This window comes from Ricinus communis, chromosome 8 (assembly GCF_019578655.1).
Source record: "Ricinus communis isolate WT05 ecotype wild-type chromosome 8, ASM1957865v1, whole genome shotgun sequence".
In the NCBI taxonomy this organism is placed as follows: domain Eukaryota; kingdom Viridiplantae; phylum Streptophyta; class Magnoliopsida; order Malpighiales; family Euphorbiaceae; genus Ricinus; species Ricinus communis.
In genome coordinates, this window is record NC_063263.1 from 15,950,139 (window position 1) to 15,968,142 (window position 18,004).

Below are 18,004 nucleotides of genomic sequence, written 5' to 3' on the forward strand. Positions count from 1 at the left end.
CAATTGAAAACTATTTATTATTCAGACAAACCTTTATGGATCTAACTTAATAATCTTAGTCAGAATTTTATAAAAAATCAATTAAAAAAAGAAAGCACAATGCCTTGTGTATAAGAAAGTCAAAAGGGCATTACTATTTAAATAAATAGAATAGTTGATAAAAAAATGGATGGCAAATGAAGAGATTAAAGCCTAAAAGCAAGGGCAAAATAAGAATTGAAATATGCAAAAGTATATATGATCCCTTTCTTCTTTTTTCTTTTAAAAATAAAATATATAGTATTATTATATATATTATTCATTGAAGGAGTAAAACACATTTTTTTTCGCTCCATGCACATATCTCTCATTCAATCTCCTAAAAAAGCTGCTCTATCTATCTATCCTCTGACCACCACCACCACCACCATCACCACCCATCTCTCTCTCTCTCTCTCTCTCTCTTAACCTCACTTGTAAATCACTCATCTTTTTTCTCTTGAAAAAAGAAAAAAAAAACCATCTGTTCTTTGCCAAACTCAAGTAACAGAACAAAAGGAAGCGCAAAATACACACAATGGTTTTAGTGTCGATTTATTTAACCATAATTTTATGTGGGTACTAGTATTTTCGGTTGATAAATAGTGGGTGGCGAAGGATTTTCTTGATTTGGGGTTCTTCAATAAAGAATGATAGATCTGAAAGAAATGGGAAGCAAATGGAGAAAAGCAAAGCTAGCACTTGGTTTAAACATGTGTCTTCATGTTCCTCAAAATGATTTTGATCATCAAGATAATTCTTCTTCTTCTCCTTCTAGATTCTCCGATGCCGTTTCTCACTCTCCCGCCACTTCTGCTCTTTCCCGTGGTGGCTCCACTACTCCTACCCCTTCTTCTTCTGGCCTTCGCTTGTCCAAATCTGGAGCCAAATCATCTAAGGTATATAATTTAATATCAGATGCTATATCTGTGTGCATGTGGTGTTCTTTTTAATCTTTGTGAAAAATGTTCTCTTTATCTTCCATGTCTTGATTTTCTTTTTATATTGAGTTTATAATTCCTGTTGAATGAGAATAAACTAAAGGATTATTGGCTCTTAATTTCTTTTGTTCATTTATAATTATGTCATTTTGAGCATGTTTGCAATTTGTTCCATAACTGTATTGGTGAATCTCCATATTGGTGGCGGCGGCTTTTATGTTTCCGGTGATCACGTGATTTATTTGGTTTTCTCTTTCTTTTTCTTTTCTCCTTGTTTTGTTTTTTATTATATAAAAACCCTTTTGGAGACTGCATAAAGGTCTTTCTTTCCCTCAGTAACAATGTACTTTGACTGTGATCTTATTGAACATGGAGTAACAAGAATTCTTATGGAGAGAATAGGCTGCTTCATAGTGGAGCTTAATAATGATAGGCCTTTCGATGGATGAAAAAGATTGAAATTTGATTGATCACTATTTCATCTTCTTGGTTTTGAGAGCTAATCCAGAGTCCCTCTAAGTCAGTATGTGATTTGTACAGAAAAAAGGTGTTTCTAAATGATATTAATAAATTAACTGTTAAAATCAGTTCTTAACACTGTCTAACTTTTTGTTTAGCATTTGTATATATATGATTCTTACTATAGTTTCAATGTACTAATCAAGGTGGGGTATGATGTGTGTGGGAGTGATTCCTGAACATTTGTGAAGAGAAGATGGAGCATTTGTTGTTATGTTATTTTCAACTCTCTCTCCATGAGGTTGAGGTCCCTTTGTGGGGGAAGTTAAAGTGGACTAGTCCCTTTAAGGACCATTATTCACTTTGGCTTATTAGAAAAGTATCACAATACCACTGCCCAGTGTTGTTGCTGTAGCCCCCTCTTCCTTTCTCTTGATGGGAAAAGTGCTTGTCTGGTCAGCATTACTTTATATTCCACATACATCTATAAATATCCATTCATCTCTCTCTCTCTCTCTCTCTCTGCTTTTGATGGTAATTCTACAAAAGCCTGTGGACCGTTGATTGGGATCTTTCTTGCAATAAGCTTCAAGAAAGAAAAAGTTTGGGAACTAAAGAACTGCAAAATAAAAATAGGGACAAAGTTCTGGAGGAAACCCATTAATTTCCCTTCTTTTTATGAGCTTTATTTGTGTATTTATATATATATATATATATATATATATTTAGATATTAAATTTGTTTTTGGATTATTTCTTGTAAGTTTTATCATTAGTTTTTTTTAAGGGTAGCTAATTATTCTTTACTTTTGAAAAGTCTCACTGATTGTTTATAATTTGCCACTATGTCATTTGCAAGGCTTTGACTGCCCAAATATTGAAGAACAAAACTCTGGAGCTAGCGCATTATGTCTCTTCTTTTGATAATTTTGTTCTTTAAAATATCATTACGTTTTCTTTTTGTTGTGTATGAAATATTATTTATTCTTTTATTATTCTCTACTGTTGAAAAGTCTCCTGCTTTGAATGTTAACAGTTTAGCATTATATACTTTGCAAAGCTGACTGCCAAATTTTGACTTTCTTTTTTGGTTGATTAGCTGGATTGCTGTTATATCTTGTAGTTTTGGAAAACTTTCTCCCTTTAGAACTCTTGTGAAATAAATATATAAGGTTTTTTTTTTCTTCTATTTTACATATCAATCTCAATAATGAGTTGCATTGAGACAGAGAGGTCAACATTAGATGGCAGTGACATTTGAAATTTACATGTGTTAGCAAGGTCAATGTAGTCTAAAGGTGGTCACTGCTTGCCAAATTTAAACTAGTTGAACGGAGATCCTAGTCCTTGTATCCAACTCAAATTTCGACTTTTTTTTTTCTTTTTCTTTTTTCTTTTCCAAATTCTTATAAAACTCAATTTCAAATCTATGATTAAGTACATCTGGGATGAACAAATTAGTCATAGGTACAATTGAACCGGAGTGCTCTTCAAGAGATCAGGGTTTTCTAGCTGATGGAAGTTGATTAGGAGAATGCCTAAACATAATTTATTGATGCTCTGTCTCTCTTGTGACTTGGCTATTTAGACTTTTAAACTTCTTGTGTTTTTGAGCCTACTCTTAGAACTCAAACTAAGTGGTACCTTGCTTTCTAAGAATTGAGAGTTACATTTCTTTTCGACTCTTATCATTAAACCTTGAGGGTTGCAGCCTCCTAGGAGTTCTACTTCCTTTCAAACATCTGTTTCTATTTCATAGTTTAGGACAGTCACCATTATCAGAGGCTATGGAACTTCTGGAGCAAGTATGCCTAGAGAAGAAGTTAACCTGAGCCTTCTTATTTTTGGAGCTGAATAGTTTTTTATTTAGCTCCATGTTTCAAGAAAAACACTGCAGAATTGCCATTATTCTTTCTATCCTATGGTATTCCCCTTTGGCAGTTATTTTGACATAGCAAAATTTTCCCCTAAGGGGATATATGATTAACTGTTCAAAGAGTATCTCAAATGTATCTCCTGTGGGCTGTAAGAACTTACGTGAAAATCTCTCTCAAGGTTTGTAATACATAACATGCATCTTGTAGATGTTATGTCTACCATTTTACTTTCTTTACTTGAATCTAATGTCTACCATTTTTGTTTATATTTTAGCTGCCTGTAGTTATTATGGTTTTTTATCCTTTGATCCACCTGTAGTTGTTATCTGATTATATATAAAATGCTTCTGGGATCTTGCATTTTCACCTGCTTAACTGTTTTAAATTGCAGAGCACCTGTGCAATATGCCTGACCACCATGAAACCAGGACAGGGCCATGCTATTTTTACTGCAGAGTGCTCACACTCTTTTCATTTCCATTGCATTACCTCTAATGTAAAACATGGAAACCAGATTTGCCCAGTTTGCCGAGCAAAGTGGAAAGAAGTCCCCTTCCAAAACCCTGCTTCTGATATCTCCCATGGAAGGCATAGAATTAATGCAGCTGGTTGGCCCCGCGATGATGCATGGATGACTGTTTTAAGGCGGGTACCTCCTGCTCGGCTAGACACGAACCGGCACATCTCATCACTTTTTCATGCCCAAGAACCACCTATCTTTGATGATGACGAAGCCCTAGATCAGCAACATGAGATTGCTCATAGAAACCTGTCTACAAAAAATGATTCTAGTGATAGCCATTCATTGGGCACCATAGATGTCAAAACATATCCGGAAGTTTCTGCTGTTTCAAGGTCAGCCTCCCATGATAATTTCTGTGTGCTAATACATCTTAAGGCTCCTGTTACAAGCATCAGGCATAATAGCAGCAGTAATCATATGGAGTTACCACAAATGTCGCAAAATTCTCGTGCTCCAGTTGACCTTGTTACAGTACTTGATGTTAGTGGCAGCATGGCAGGTACAAAGCTTGCTTTGCTAAAACGAGCTATGGGGTTTGTAATACAGAACCTCGGTCCCTCTGACCGGCTTTCTGTCATTGCCTTCTCATCCACAGCCCGCCGGCTTTTTCCTCTCCGTTGTATGACTGAGGCTGGAAGGCAGGAGGCTTTACTGTCTGTTAATTCTCTGGTCTCTAATGGTGGAACAAACATTGCTGAAGGGCTGAGAAAAGGTGCCAAGGTGATAGTAGATCGAAAATGGAAAAATCCAGTTGCCAGTATTATTTTGTTATCTGATGGACAGGACACATATACCGTCACTAGTCCTAGTGGAATGAATCCTAGAGCAGATTACAAGTCCCTTCTCCCGATATCAATTCATCGAAATGGTGGCACAGGTCTGAAGATTCCTGTGCATTCATTTGGGTTTGGGGCAGATCATGATGCTGCCTCAATGCATTCAATCTCTGAGATATCTGGGGGCACATTTTCATTCATAGAAGCTGAGGGTGTAATTCAGGATGCATTTGCACAGTGCATCGGAGGGCTCTTGAGTGTGGTGGTGCAAGAGCTACAGGTCAAAGTTGAGTGTAATCACCCGAGTTTGCGAATTGGTTCAATAAAAGCAGGTAGCTATTCGACCAATGTCATCGGCAACGCAAGAATGGGTTCTGTTGATGTTGGAGACCTGTATGCTGAAGAAGAAAGAGATTTTTTGGTGACAATCAATGTTCCAGTTGATAGGTCCAGTGATCAGATGTCATTACTGAAGGTTGGATGCGTCTACAAAGATCCGATTACAAAAAATGTGTTGACCTTGGATAGAGCTAGTCTAGTAAAAATCCAAAGGCCAGAAAAAATTGGTGCACAAGTAGTGTCAATGGAAGTGGATAGGCAGAGAAATAGGCTTCGTGCGGCAGAGGCAATGGCTGAAGCTAGAGCTGCTGCTGAAAATGGTGATTTAGCTCGTGCTGTCTCTGTCCTTGAGAGCTGTTATAAGTCATTGTCAGAAACTGCATCTGCACAAGCTGGTGACAGATTGTGCGTTGCAATATGTGCCGAGTTAAAGGAGATGCAAGAAAGGATGGCAAATCGCCAAGTATATGAAGCATCTGGTAGGGCTTATGTTCTCTCAGGTTTGAGTTCACACTCGTGGCAGAGAGCAACTGCCCGAGGTGATTCAACTGATAGTACAAGCCTTGTGCAAGCTTACCAAACCCCATCAATGGTCGATATGGTAACACGGTCTCAGACTATGTTGTTAGGAAACCCATCGTCCCATCGGAAACTTAGGCAAGCTCTGTCGTTTCCTGCTGCCAGACCTCAACCAAGGTAATCGGTGGCGGAATCTCTGAAAGTTCTCCTCACCCTACATTCATCTATTCTATATCCAAGAACCTTTGTCTAGTTAAATTTTGTCTTTGTTTTCATTTCCTCATTTGTTGTTGGGAATTGGGCTAGAAATGGAAAGAGAGGAGGGAGTCGGTTTTGAAAATTGTGGGTATATTTTCCTTGTTCTGTTAATGTAAATGAATAAGATATTGGGGGGGATAGAATGAGATGAGTTGAAGAGAAAAATGGTGAAAGGAAAAGGTTGGGGTTTAGGGTTTTTACTTAGTCTCATTATGTACATAAGGAAAAATTGGTGTTTATTTTTATTTTTTCTTTTGGCATTTCCTAAGAGGAAAGGGAGTGGGGGGGTATAGCCTTTGTAACTGTGGGGATACTTGGGGTGAATTCTTCTCTTAAGATATAATATCTGCTCTTGATTCTTTTGAATATCTCTATACTATTGTTTGTTTCTACAGCCTAATGTTTAATGGAAGAAGGTGGAACAGACATGCTTGTTGGCACCACTTCCTTCCTGGAATGATAGAATACAATTCCTTGGAAAATATGTATTATACATAAAATCCATTATTTTCAAATCCTGAAGTCCCCATCCAAAATACTGAACAAAATATAAAATCGTGATTAGTATAATATAGTAAAATTGAGAGAGCAAATTGCAATTACCCCTACTCTTATATAATGCTAAAAGTATCTTATTGAATGAATTTGGATTGTCATTTTGGATGGTGCAATATTGATTAATAAACCAAATTCCTTCCCGTCCAATAGTTAATAATATCTGCTTTTTAATTATCATCTATTGTCCATGATCATATGGAATAACGTTTGGATGGTTGGTTGATCAACAACCATATGAAAAAGCACCAAATCAGTGGGGTTGATCTGATGTGCTCCAAAAACTTAAATTAAGAAAGAAAAAATGAAATAAATATTTTAAGCTAAAGCAATTTGGTCCCTATTGGACAATGTGAGAACTTCGACATAATTAATTAGAATCATTACAAAGATTGCCTTTCCTTTTTTGTTTCATCAAATTTAATCCTGAAATTATGGCACAAAAGCAAGAAAAAGTCCACACTTAAACACTATCAGTATTATAATCACAGCAATAATTAAGAGGGTCCAATGTTAGTATCATATGCATTGTAAGATTTGATTAAATAACTATCCCATAAAATGTTAATATAATATAATGCTTCTTTTAAATTGTATTTGACCAAAATTAAAATATTTTATATAGATTAATTAATCTTTCTTTATTGTGTTTTCTACGATTCTATTGTAAGAGGTGCTCCTTCAACCATATCATCGTCTGATCTGATCATCGGGCAAGACCAGTACTGCCGTCGCTGATGGGGATTTATGGACAGAGCTATAAGAGTTCCCAGACATCTCTTTTCTATCTTCAAAGCTGCAAGGTTGTAGTTTTTATTAATATTACTAATTTATTTTAAAATTGAATTTTATAAAATTTACATGTGTTGATTAAAATGAAAATTTATTGAAAAACTTTAAATCTTTAAATTCAGAGGATCAATTATAATTGGATTAAATTCTAACTAAATATATGAATCTCACGGTGTTAGGAGTAATGCATTTAGTTGAATATGTGAATAATTTGTTTTTTTTTTCATCAGAAGTATTTTTCTAAGAAAATTAGAAAAACATAAAATTAAATGTTATTGCTATATAGATATAAAATAGTTAAATGTCATAAAAATATTATGCTATCTCCCTAAATAATTATGTTTGAAGTTATTTCAAATTCTAAATCGGGTTTGTGTTGGTTATAAATTAGATAATATCGAGTTTTAAGTCGGGTATGGAATATGAATTATTTCGTGTTCATATCGTTTTTGGTTACTAAAATTTTAGAGATATTTTCGTGTTTATATTATTATTCTGTGTTATTTTAAAGTAGAGATATTTTAATTTGAGAATTTGAGTTTTTAATTTCTTATTAAAATTTTAAGTTAGATAATTTAATCTTAGATAAGATAAATAAAAATTTCTAAACTCGGATTAGACTCTGCGACCAATTTTCTATTAATTTCTAGATAATTATTTTATTTGGATACATATAGGGTTGTGGAAACAAGCCAGATTTTTTAATATTCAGGCTCAGTTCGAGTTTGATAATTATTTTTTTATTTTAGAATTCCAGGTTGACTCGTAATTAGTTTGATGTTATATATAAACGAGCTAAACTCCAATTTAACTTGTAAATTAGTTCGACATTCTATATAAATAAACTCAACACGAGCTTAACTTGTACAAAAGCTCGTATTTAAACTCGAATTCAAGATCAGAATAAAACTCGTTAAATAAGTTTAAATTTATTAAATAGATAATTATAAATTTTATAATTTTAATTAAATTATATATAAAATAAATATGCATTTAAATTTTAAAATTAGACCAAATTTTTTTATTGTATAAATAAATCCAACTCGTAAGTTTGTAAACGGATTAACGAGCTAACTCATAAATTTAAATGAATCAAGTATTATTATGCTCAAGCTTAGTTTATTTATTAAAAGAATTTGAAAATGCAATTCAAAGGAAGCTTATTTATCTTGATAAATGAACTTAAAGATACTTTTATTGAGATAAGTTTGAACAAATTCACGAGTGGCTCCGCTCATCAGGTACACGAGAACGATTTAATGTTTGTTTTTAAAGGATCGAGTTATACTCTTTAATTCTATTATATGTTGGGCTCGATTGTATTTAATTTATTGTACGATTCTAACCTGAGCTTTCTTTTTAATAAAACTTGATTTTTTTTTTTTTCCTGAAAAAAGAACAGCCTTCTTGCATGGTAAAATCCGAACAAAAGTATAAAAAGAACAAAGAAAATGATGAATTTTGATACTCATAGTTATGATTGGAATCCTTCTAAAAGCAAAGAAAAACAAAAAACAAATTTGACAAAAGAAGAAAAAAAGGGCAAAAGGTATCTGATCCTAGCCATTAAATAACGTAACAAGCACTTTAATCGAAAATTGACTTTCGGATAAGAGTAATTTAACTTAGTTGAACCCCACCCACAAATCCGATCCAACGGCTCTGAATCTACTGTCTTTAACAATCAACGCCCAGTGACTTAACTATCCCCGATCTTCGCCACTCTATAGTCACGTGACCTCTCTGCTCAATCCACACACTCCGAGGAAAAATAAAACCAACGGCTCTATACTATATTTACTATGTACTGTGCTACCAATTTTACCAGTAACTAACTAGCGCCACGTCATCCTGTTTAAATCGCCGCCGTCGATGAGCGAAGGGTCGTTGTCTAGTAGCTATTCGGGCGCCAACGATACAATTGTACCGTCGAATTACCAGACAGCCGACACAGTGGGTCCCGCCTTTTGTTTGAAAATTATCAGAAACGTTGAAATTCTATGTTTACAAAACAAACGTATGTGTTATGTAATATGTCTTCGAAGCCAAGTCTTTTTCTATTTTAACCGTTAAGCCTCTGTGTACTGTAGCACTATTCTCCAGATTTCAGCTTTGCATATTAAAAAAAGAAGAAAAGAAAAAAGAAAAGAAAAGAAAGGTATTTGAGTACTGTTTTGGCATAAACAAATTGTGGGGGTTTCATTAGATTCTTAATGAGTGATTAGATATACGTGCTAGAAATGGTTGAAGGGTGATTTTCATGGTTGCAAATGTGTAGCTTTCAAGAGGTGTGTGGTGGATGAAATTTGTTTCTTTGTTCTTCTTTTTTCTTCTTTCGTTTTGTATTGTCCTAATATAATGCATCATCTCATTATCAGTCTCTATCCATTGTTGGACTTTTTGTTAACTTATTGTCATTGGTTTTTCTCATTTTAGATTTAGATTAATCATAATCATTCCTTCTTTGAACTTCTTTTAGGGGTGTTTTTTTTTTGCTTGGTTTAGCTTTCGTTTTACTTAGATTTATTGCTAGAAATTCTGAGCGTGACTTGCTGAGTGTTACTTCTGGATTGGACTGGCCCATCTTTTCACACCTTTTCAGGTAACTTTGTCGGTGAATTGTTATTCTGAGTGTTATTTTGGAAGTGTTTCTGTTGCAGAAGGAAGATGTGGCAGGAGCAGGATAACACTCAAGTTTCTGTTAAATAGTCATTTATTGTGATGGGTCTTCTTTCTCTATCTCCATTAATGGGGTTATATTTGGTTTGGCTGAGTTAAATTCTGGGTCATGTTTGGTTTGAAGAGTTACATCTGGGGTCCTTTTTCTTTTCTTGATCATATCTAAATTACTTGATGTCAACCATGTCAGAAGTAATTTAATTCACTGTCTAATGTCCTTGTTTATAGGGACACCTTTTTGCAATTAAGGCCTACAGTTGTCTCATGATCTTACTAGATAGTACTTTTAAGAACCGCATATGACTAATAATTAGCTTAAGAGCGTTAATGGTAAATTTTGGTCGCTAGCTCCATAATTGAGTTTAATTTGGTAGTCTATGGAGTCATTTGCATTGAACTGTATTTAGAAAATAATTGGAAGCATATTTGACAGATTTACTGATTTCTAACTGAGATACACAGTTTGAGCTTCTGATGCTCTTGCTCTATGCTAATTGTTAGGATTAGGTAGAAGCCGACATGTGGTTTGTCAATCAGTAGAAGCTTTTTTATTTGTTCATTATGTAAAGATTTAAAGCATTCTCCTTTTCCGTGTACCAGTATGTTCGTCCTTGAGTTTAATTGGTATCACCTTTCACTAAGCTTTTACTATCATTTATCTGTTGCAGATTGGAGGATTTAAGATCAAAGAAGCTTGGAGAGCAAGTACCTGGTCCTAATGAAGGTTTCCATTTTAAGTTCTTCTTCGTCTTTTCAATAAATTAGTTTATTAATTTTTTCCTTTTCCTTTTTCTTTTGTTTAGGGAGCAATTGTAGCTTCTAACATGTTATTCCTTGTACAGAATGATAGTGTTTTTTTCTAGAATATTGCAAGCTTTTTTGTTTAAAATGGTCTTGTTTGGCTCATAATATATTGGTTAAATTTGATGACCAGAAAATATTTCCTGGGAAGTTTATGGTTTAAAATGTACCAAATGTTCTTTTTGGGTGACCACAAAATAAAAAATGCATCGTCTTTATGCTGTCTTTTAAGAAGGTTCTCTTTTCTCTGCTGTTCAGCAAGTACTGAAGAGTTGTGTGCTGCTTCATATACTTTTATACTTTCCTAAACTTTACTGGCTGTTTCTATTACTTAAGTTAAGTTCTGTTTTCAACTGTTAATTTGTTAAATTAGTAGAAGACATTTGTTGTAAATTACATAGAGTTGACTGGCAACTTTTTTATGGCTAGTTTTGGAATAAATGAAGCTTCAAGTGGAAGTTGCCCTTGCTTGTCTTGTCGGTTTGATCTGGATTCAGCAAGGTCTTTGTGGTTAGTATCAATATAAATGAGATTTCTTGTTTTGGCTTTCCGCCGTTTATGATTAAATATATAAAAATGTAGACCATTTATAATGTGCCATGGAATGTTTAGAAGCTTCTGCAAGCCAGGGCATCTTCAAGCAAACATGTTAGTTGAATCTCCATAAATAGATGTGCATCAGCTGTTGTACTTCTGTGCATTGGTAGTAGAACCAGCAATCAAAGATGTTTGCTTGGAGTGCCTAGGCACTGAAAAGTTATCTTGATATCCCGGAGTAAGCAATGCTATATATAATCTAACTGTACATGGTGCTGAACTGTAATTCCAGCCATCCAGTTAGGTGCATTAGAATTTAATTTCTGCTAACTGGTGGTGCAGATGAACTTTCCACTACATCAGGCCTAAACAATTGGACATGTACATGTTCATTGTCAAGTCAAGGAAATCAGACTTATGTCAAATCTAACTGTTCTACTTCCTGTGATTGCAATCCAGGTATGTTGTTGGTTGCCATATAATTATTCAGAAGATTTAAGTTATGATTGGGTTAAAGCAGTGGTCATTTAAACTTATTGCTATATTTTCGTTGTTGGAAATATTTTCTGGTATGACAAACTCTCAACTAAACTTTTTAACCAAGAGAATTAGGTGCAAGAAGACAGTTGATGGTGGACTTTATAATCTACATCTCAAGTAGAGTTGCTACACTTTGTGAAATGTAAATAGCATAAAAAATATTGTTGGGTACTGCAAACCATATAGAAGAAGTAAAAGACAGTTACATTCATGTTTTCCCTAGATATTTAACTTGGGACTGCTACTTGTAGATCTATGATGATATCATTATCATTAATAAAAGACTCCGTTGCAGTCTAATTGCCCTCCAACTTCTCCTTCTCAAAGTAGGCACTCTTACCAGAAGCACATTCTGGAAAAGGCTATTTATGAGTTAGATCCTTCCATTTGAAAAAATTAATGTCAGCTGTAATTTTCTGTTAAAACTATCTACAGGTATGTTCTTTGTCATATATATTTCTCTCTATCTGTAGTGGAAAATTGCCCATGTATTGTGTTCATATGAAAATTGAGTGTTCATATTGCAGCTACTTCTAATGTTGGTACTAATTAACTGATTTGCCTCTTATACAGTGGCTGGAGGTTCAAAAGACAGTACTTGGGGATGTACATGTGCTGCTGATGGATTGCCTAGAATAGCTTCTGGTAGTCATGATTCCACTTGTTTTACAGCCTGCAACTGCACTTCTGGTACATTTCTTCTTTCTCATTTCTTTTTCCTTCTCCTTCTCTCTTGCTTTCTCCCCTCTCCCCCCTTTGCTTATAATCCTGATTTCCGTGGCCAGAGTCTGGATTTGTTTCTTAGTTTATTTTTTTTCTTTTGTATGACTTAATGGTCTAATTAACACATAATGAATCTTGTTCTTTCAGTTATTATTTAGTGAATAATGCTATGTGCATTAGTCTCTTTTCTTTGTACGTCAGGACGTGTTTCAAATATTATGCCCCGTAGTTGTGGTTTCTGCTGGACAAGATTCTGCATCACATGGTATGTTTGATGTTTAGAGTAAGGATGATGAAGCTCTGCTTATCGTGCATGATCAGGCATTGATCAATTCAAATGGGGTGAATAGGAATTCCTGGATTATCTCTTTAATATTTGGGTTTTATTTTATATCAGTCAAACTGGATAACAAAAGCTGAAAATGCATGGCATTTATATGATTAAACTATGGCATAGGGCAATAGATGCCATACTCAGATTTTGAAGCTAAGTTGGGAGTCTATCAATCGAATGTAATTTGATGTTGGTATTTGTTTCATCCAAACAGAAAATGACATAAGCAAATGAGTAATGCTATTCAATGGGTTCAATATACTTTCTTTTTTTTTACTTTACTTTTTCTCAAGTTTGTTCGTGACCTGCATTGAAATATCTGCTGGACAAAAAAGAACTGGGTACTGCATATGAGAGTATGTATTGCTTTTTAACTCATCTGCCCTGAACTTTTTGATGCTTTAGTTCCTGTACATAGTCTTCCATTAATGGTAAGATTTAGTCTGTAGGCTCATTTAATGACATCTACTTGCTTCTAACAGGATCTGTTGCCCAAGCTCAAGAAAAACGAAAACACTTTTCTGGCAAGGTTGTTGTGATCATTCTGCTACTATGTGTCATACTTACAACACTAGCTTTTCTTGCTTCTATAACATGCTATGTCTATCGAAAAGATAACTGCCCTTTCCAGTCACCAATATTCATATCTGACAGAGAAACAAGTTACACTAGTGCTACTAACTTAATAAGTCACAAGGCATCTTCACTGTTGGAAACTGGAGTTAGTATTGATACCCACCTTAATCCTATGCCAGGTAGGTGGCAATTATTGTGACTATAATGTTTTCTGTTCAGCTTGATGGTTCTAATCAAAGTTTGACCAATAAACTGCATATTAATGTACTTATTTTAATGAATTTTCCCCAATTTCTCAGGGTGCTTTCGCCGGGCTTTCTACAGGGGCAGTTCAGATATTATAAATGGCACCATAGTCCGATTTTCGTACTCTGAATTGGAACACGCAACCAAAAATTTCTCCAATTCCAATCTCATAGGACTTGGTGGAAGTAGCTATGTATATCGTGGTCAGCTTAGAAATGGTAAAACTGTGGCAATTAAGAGACTTAACGCTCAGGGGGGACCTGATGCCGATTCTCTCTTTTCAAAAGAGGTACTCCAGCTTTTCCATTATTTTCATTAGTTGGTTAGGGAACAGCTTCTCTTTCCATTTGCATCTTAAAGCGAAAAGCAGAAAACAACCATCTTTACAATATTCCATATGAATTTTGTGCATTATTTTGTTCCTCAGGTTGAAGTATTATCAAGACTCCATCATTGTCACGTTGTGCCGTTGCTTGGCTGCTGCTCAGAGTTCCAAGGGAAACATTCTAAGAGGTTGCTGGTCTTTGAGTACATGCCTAATGGTAACTTGAGGGATTGCTTGGATGGAATTTCAGGAGAAAGCATGAAATGGGAAACTCGGGTTGCAATCGCAATAGGAGCTGCAAGGGGCTTAGAATATCTCCATGAAGCAGCTGCTCCAAGAATTTTGCACAGAGATGTCAAATCTACAAATATCCTCCTGGATGAAAACTGGGGAGCAAAAGTAAGTGTCTTATCTTTTGGGTATGTGTTATGATTATTAATATCAAATAGATTGGATGCTAACTGTGAATTAGTGTAAACTTCAAAATGTGCAGATTACTGACCTCGGTATGGCTAAACGTTTAAAAGCTGATGGTGTTCCCAGCAGTTCTAGTTCTCCAGCAAGAATGCAGGGAACTTTTGGCTATTTTGCACCAGAGTATGCAATGGTTGGGAGAGCATCTCTTATGTCAGATGTTTTCAGTTTTGGCGTAGTTCTTCTTGAGCTAATAAGCGGTCGACAACCCATTCATAAATCAACCAACAAAGGAGAAGAAAGCCTTGTCTTATGGGTATAATAAATCACTTTATTATATTGCATGCATTTTCACCCTACGCCAGGTTTTTATTTTCCTAGTGCTGTATAATCATCTCGACAACATTAATCCTTCTGGCTATCACGATTTCTTTTGCAGTTGAATCATTCTTATTCTTGTTTGGCTGTGTATTTTAGCATTATATGACCAGAGAAATTTTCAGAGATTGCTCTGTCTGGAACTTTTGTTATGAAATGTTCATGTTATTATTAGGAAACAATTTTGTAAGAGCAAGTGCAATTCTTTTGGGAATTAATATTGCTGATGTGGTTTCTTATTTGTGTAGGCTACCCCTCGTCTGCAGGACAGTAGGCGAGTAGTTTCAGAATTGCCTGACCAACGACTGAAAGGGAATTTCCCAGAAGAAGAAATGCAGATAATGGCTTACCTAGCTAAGGAGTGCCTGCTATTGGATCCTGATGCTCGACCAACCATGCGTGAAATTGTACAAATTCTCTCAACTATCGCACCAGATAAATCTAGGAGGAGAAACATCCCTGTAAATCTCTTTCAGGTAATAGAATCATAAGCTAACCCGCTGATACTTCTTTCTAGTTTGTAGTTTTTTCTTGGTTTCAACTGTTGACGCTGCAGAAATATCAATACAAACATAGGCAGGTACCCAATAAAATTTAACATGCTTTATTCATTTGTCATACAGATGTCTTTCACACGTAGCATGAAAATGGAGTCACATATACAGAAATCTGGCAATCTAGTTGAAGGTTCTGTTGATGCAGCAGAGCTGAGACGAGAGAGTTCAGCTAAACAGTCAGCTCTGGGTTCTCTGCCATTGGATGTTGAACATACTCTCTCTGTCAGGCAAAAAACCATGGAAGTGGATACCGTTTCATCTGAGTACATGGAAAGGTTGATCCTGTTGACTTCAAAAGCACGGAGTTGGCGTGTCACAGATGAAGAAGCTGTGGACTTAACAGAACCTCGATTTGAATCATTCCGCATGGCAAATGCTAAATTTCCTTGACATACAATTCTTTGAATGCAAAAATGTCTGAATCAGGTATAAAGTACTGGTACAAGTTTGTTTTGGTTTCTTAGATAGAAAGGAAGCATGCAAGATTTTGAGGAGGTGTTCACTTTATTATCTTCTTTTACATTTGAAATTTATTTTTCCTTTCTTTGAAATTAGAAGAAAGATCTCAGGCTAATTGTCAATATGGCCTTTTATTGTAATCATTTTTTTTTAATGTATAGAAAAAAAGTATCTATAGAAAATTGATTTTGTTTTCTGGTTGTTGATGATATTTGCCTTGATGCTCACATAATGAACTCAAGTTGAATGTATTTACTTTGTTATTACAAATTAAATTCTGTATTTTATTTTTTTTTAAATAATTTTATCCAATTTTTTACAAATTTTAAAATAAAAATTTATTTTTTTAATTTATTTTTAAAAATATTCTTAATGACAACATTTGAAATTTTACGGTAAAAAAAATGATATAGGAAGTTGATTGTACTTATTAAAAATAATAATTATGAATCAGTAAAACTAATTTATCATAAACTTAATAATATGACCATTAAAAATCTTATGTATATGTATTTTTTTTATATTTTATATTTAAATGTAATAAATTTTTATTAACTTATTAATTTTTATATTAGTAAATATAATTAACTTGCTACGTTGTTTTTCTCATTGTAATATTTCAAAAATTGTCACCAAAAAATATTTTTAAAAATAAATTGAAAGCATAAGTATTTGTTTTAAAATTTTAAAATATCTTGATAAAATTATTAAAAGGTGTAAAGTCTAGAATTTAATTAGTAATCAGGCCAATATGAAATATGAAATAGTGTTAAGTTGTAAATTGATATTCATGTTTTGATAAAGAATTCTTTGAGAAAAAGGTTATGAAAGAAGAATAGACTTTGGCAATATCTGATTTCTGGTCTGGTCTTCATAGAGAGGTTGCCAAGAGTTGGTGGCATTTGATTCGATTGATTATTAATGCATTATCCAACAGTCTTTGAATTAAGGAGTAGTTCCATTTTTATTATCTGGACAATATATTTTGAATTTGATGGTTTGCAGCACTTAAAATTATCATTGTAACTCAAGCGTCTATAGATAAGATGGTAAAAAGTTTTTTTATTTTAATTAAGGTCTCGAGTTTTAATCTTAGATATACAGTCATGTTAAAACTCAGATAGTGCTTTGCCATCCGTAAAAAGTCTTGTCCGATACGCTCTAAATTAACTCTAGATATATGTACATTAAAAAAATTATCCATTGCAAACTGTCATCGCCGGGGACGTTGAAATAACTGACAAGATTCTTGGAATGAGCCTTCCTAAGATGGATTGGTCAAGTACAATAAACTATGTACTTTTTGTTAGGGTCTCCAAAATGACATTGTCCTTGAAGAACTATGTGGAAGTTGACAGCAAAACATGTTTCCGAGGCTAAACTGAAGTGCTGGTTTTTGATGTTTATGCAAGTAATGCAAGAATGTATGAGAAATTAAAATTAGGTATCCACATGCACCCATCTTGCAGACCTGACTTTCTTTGTGTGTGTTGGATTCCAATGTCCAATTCTTGAAATCAACTTTTGAATGGTAGTTGGGGCTAAAAACTTGAAACTAAGGGTGTTCCATAATATTCAAGCATATAAAACCATTAAATCTCATATCTACCTTTCTTTGGAGAGAGGTACTTTCACCAGGCAGAAGTATTTTTCATTCATCTTAAGTTCCCCAATGGATCCTCCTCCACCCTCAACCGCACCACTGCTTCCCCCCGCTCCGCCGGATGGAGGATTCTTGGATTCTTGGTAAGCATTTTTGCTTCAAACTCTCTTCTTCCATTTCATTGATTATACTGAAGAAAAAAATAAGAATCTGTTTAATTTGCAGTTTGTGGTTTCTGTGCTGCTGTGGTCTGTTTACAAGCTGCTGTCCTCCGTTATTTGAACCTGGGCCTCCTCTCTAAAGCTGCATTTCTGGTTTAACTTCCATTTCTTGGAATATATTTGTGTATGTAGAATGAAAAGACAGTGGATAATTGATTGACACTTTTTCTTCTGATTCTGAATCTGTTTGGTTCAATCTAATCACGAATTACATTTCTGCAATTGAGATTTGTTGTATTGATTCTTCTTGTTTGTTTAAATTTGTATTAGCAGGTCAAATGCAGGGTAAAAATTATTGGCAACTCCTTCAATAATTACTGTTGGTTCTCTAATATGAATTTCTTTGTAAGATGTATGGTAAAACTTATTTGTGACAAAAGATAAAATAAAAATTTAAGAAGATGGTAATTTGCAAAAATTCTTTATTTCATTTAGTAACACTGGGAAAACTATAATTCAGTTCTTCAGAGTATTAAAAAAAGGTATTACCTAATTTACCAAATGCTCCATGTAATTAGAACACTTCAGCAAAGCTCTAAGGTTAGGGATAAAAAG

At 34.3% G+C, this 18,004-nt stretch overlaps 2 protein-coding genes and 1 long non-coding RNA gene across 9 annotated transcripts; all 3 read left to right on the forward strand.

The window, feature by feature from the left end:
* Window positions 1–304: 304 nt before the first annotated feature.
* On the forward strand, window positions 305–6,075 carry LOC8266278 (E3 ubiquitin-protein ligase WAV3). Of its 2 annotated transcripts, none has more exons than XM_002529882.4 (2): window positions 305–917; window positions 3,686–6,075. In XM_002529882.4, exons 1-2 carry the CDS (start codon window positions 669–671, stop codon window positions 5,630–5,632), a joined length of 2,196 nt encoding a protein of 731 aa, XP_002529928.1. In that variant the 5' UTR covers window positions 305–668; the 3' UTR covers window positions 5,633–6,075. The 2 variants fall into 2 exon arrangements, with proteins under 2 accessions (XP_002529928.1, XP_048233951.1); XM_048377994.1 differs by lacking the exon at window positions 305–917 and adding an exon at window positions 994–3,472.
* A 3,616-nt stretch (window positions 6,076–9,691) lies between these two features.
* On the forward strand, window positions 9,692–15,831 carry LOC8266259 (receptor-like serine/threonine-protein kinase NCRK). 6 transcript variants are annotated; one of them, XM_048378028.1, is made up of 11 exons: window positions 9,693–10,459; window positions 10,966–11,046; window positions 11,416–11,532; window positions 12,187–12,303; window positions 12,517–12,601; window positions 13,153–13,425; window positions 13,546–13,781; window positions 13,920–14,216; window positions 14,311–14,547; window positions 14,858–15,085; window positions 15,233–15,831. In XM_048378028.1, the coding sequence occupies exons 4-11, from the start codon at window positions 12,265–12,267 to the stop codon at window positions 15,554–15,556; spliced, it is 1,719 nt and encodes a 572-aa protein (XP_048233985.1). In that variant the 5' UTR covers window positions 9,693–10,459; window positions 10,966–11,046; window positions 11,416–11,532; window positions 12,187–12,264; the 3' UTR covers window positions 15,557–15,831. The 6 variants fall into 6 exon arrangements, with proteins under 6 accessions (XP_025015002.1, XP_048233989.1, XP_048233985.1 ...); XM_048378030.1 differs by having other exon boundaries at window positions 12,538–12,601; XM_025159234.2 differs by lacking the exon at window positions 12,517–12,601 and having other exon boundaries at window positions 9,692–10,459.
* A 771-nt stretch (window positions 15,832–16,602) lies between these two features.
* On the forward strand, window positions 16,603–17,671 carry LOC112536478. Its single transcript, XR_003080490.2, has 2 exons — window positions 16,603–17,371; window positions 17,454–17,671. It is a non-coding gene; the product is annotated as an uncharacterized LOC112536478 (long non-coding RNA).
* Window positions 17,672–18,004: the final 333 nt, after the last annotated feature.

Bases quoted from the DNA above. Each gene is read 5' to 3' on its own strand.
- LOC8266278 (XM_002529882.4), top strand. From the start codon at position 669: ATGATAGATCTGAAAGAAATGGGAAGCAAATGGAGAAAAGCAAAGCTA. The intron at 918-3,685 runs GTATATAATTTA...TTTAAATTGCAG, and splicing joins CTGGAGCCAAATCATCTAAG to AGCACCTGTGCAATATGCCT.
- LOC8266259 (XM_025159234.2), top strand. From the start codon at position 10,977: ATGAAGCTTCAAGTGGAAGTTGCCCTTGCTTGTCTTGTCGGTTTGATC. The intron at 11,047-11,415 runs GTTAGTATCAAT...CTGGTGGTGCAG, and splicing joins GATTCAGCAAGGTCTTTGTG to ATGAACTTTCCACTACATCA. The intron at 14,548-14,857 runs GTATAATAAATC...TTATTTGTGTAG, and splicing joins AAGAAAGCCTTGTCTTATGG to GCTACCCCTCGTCTGCAGGA.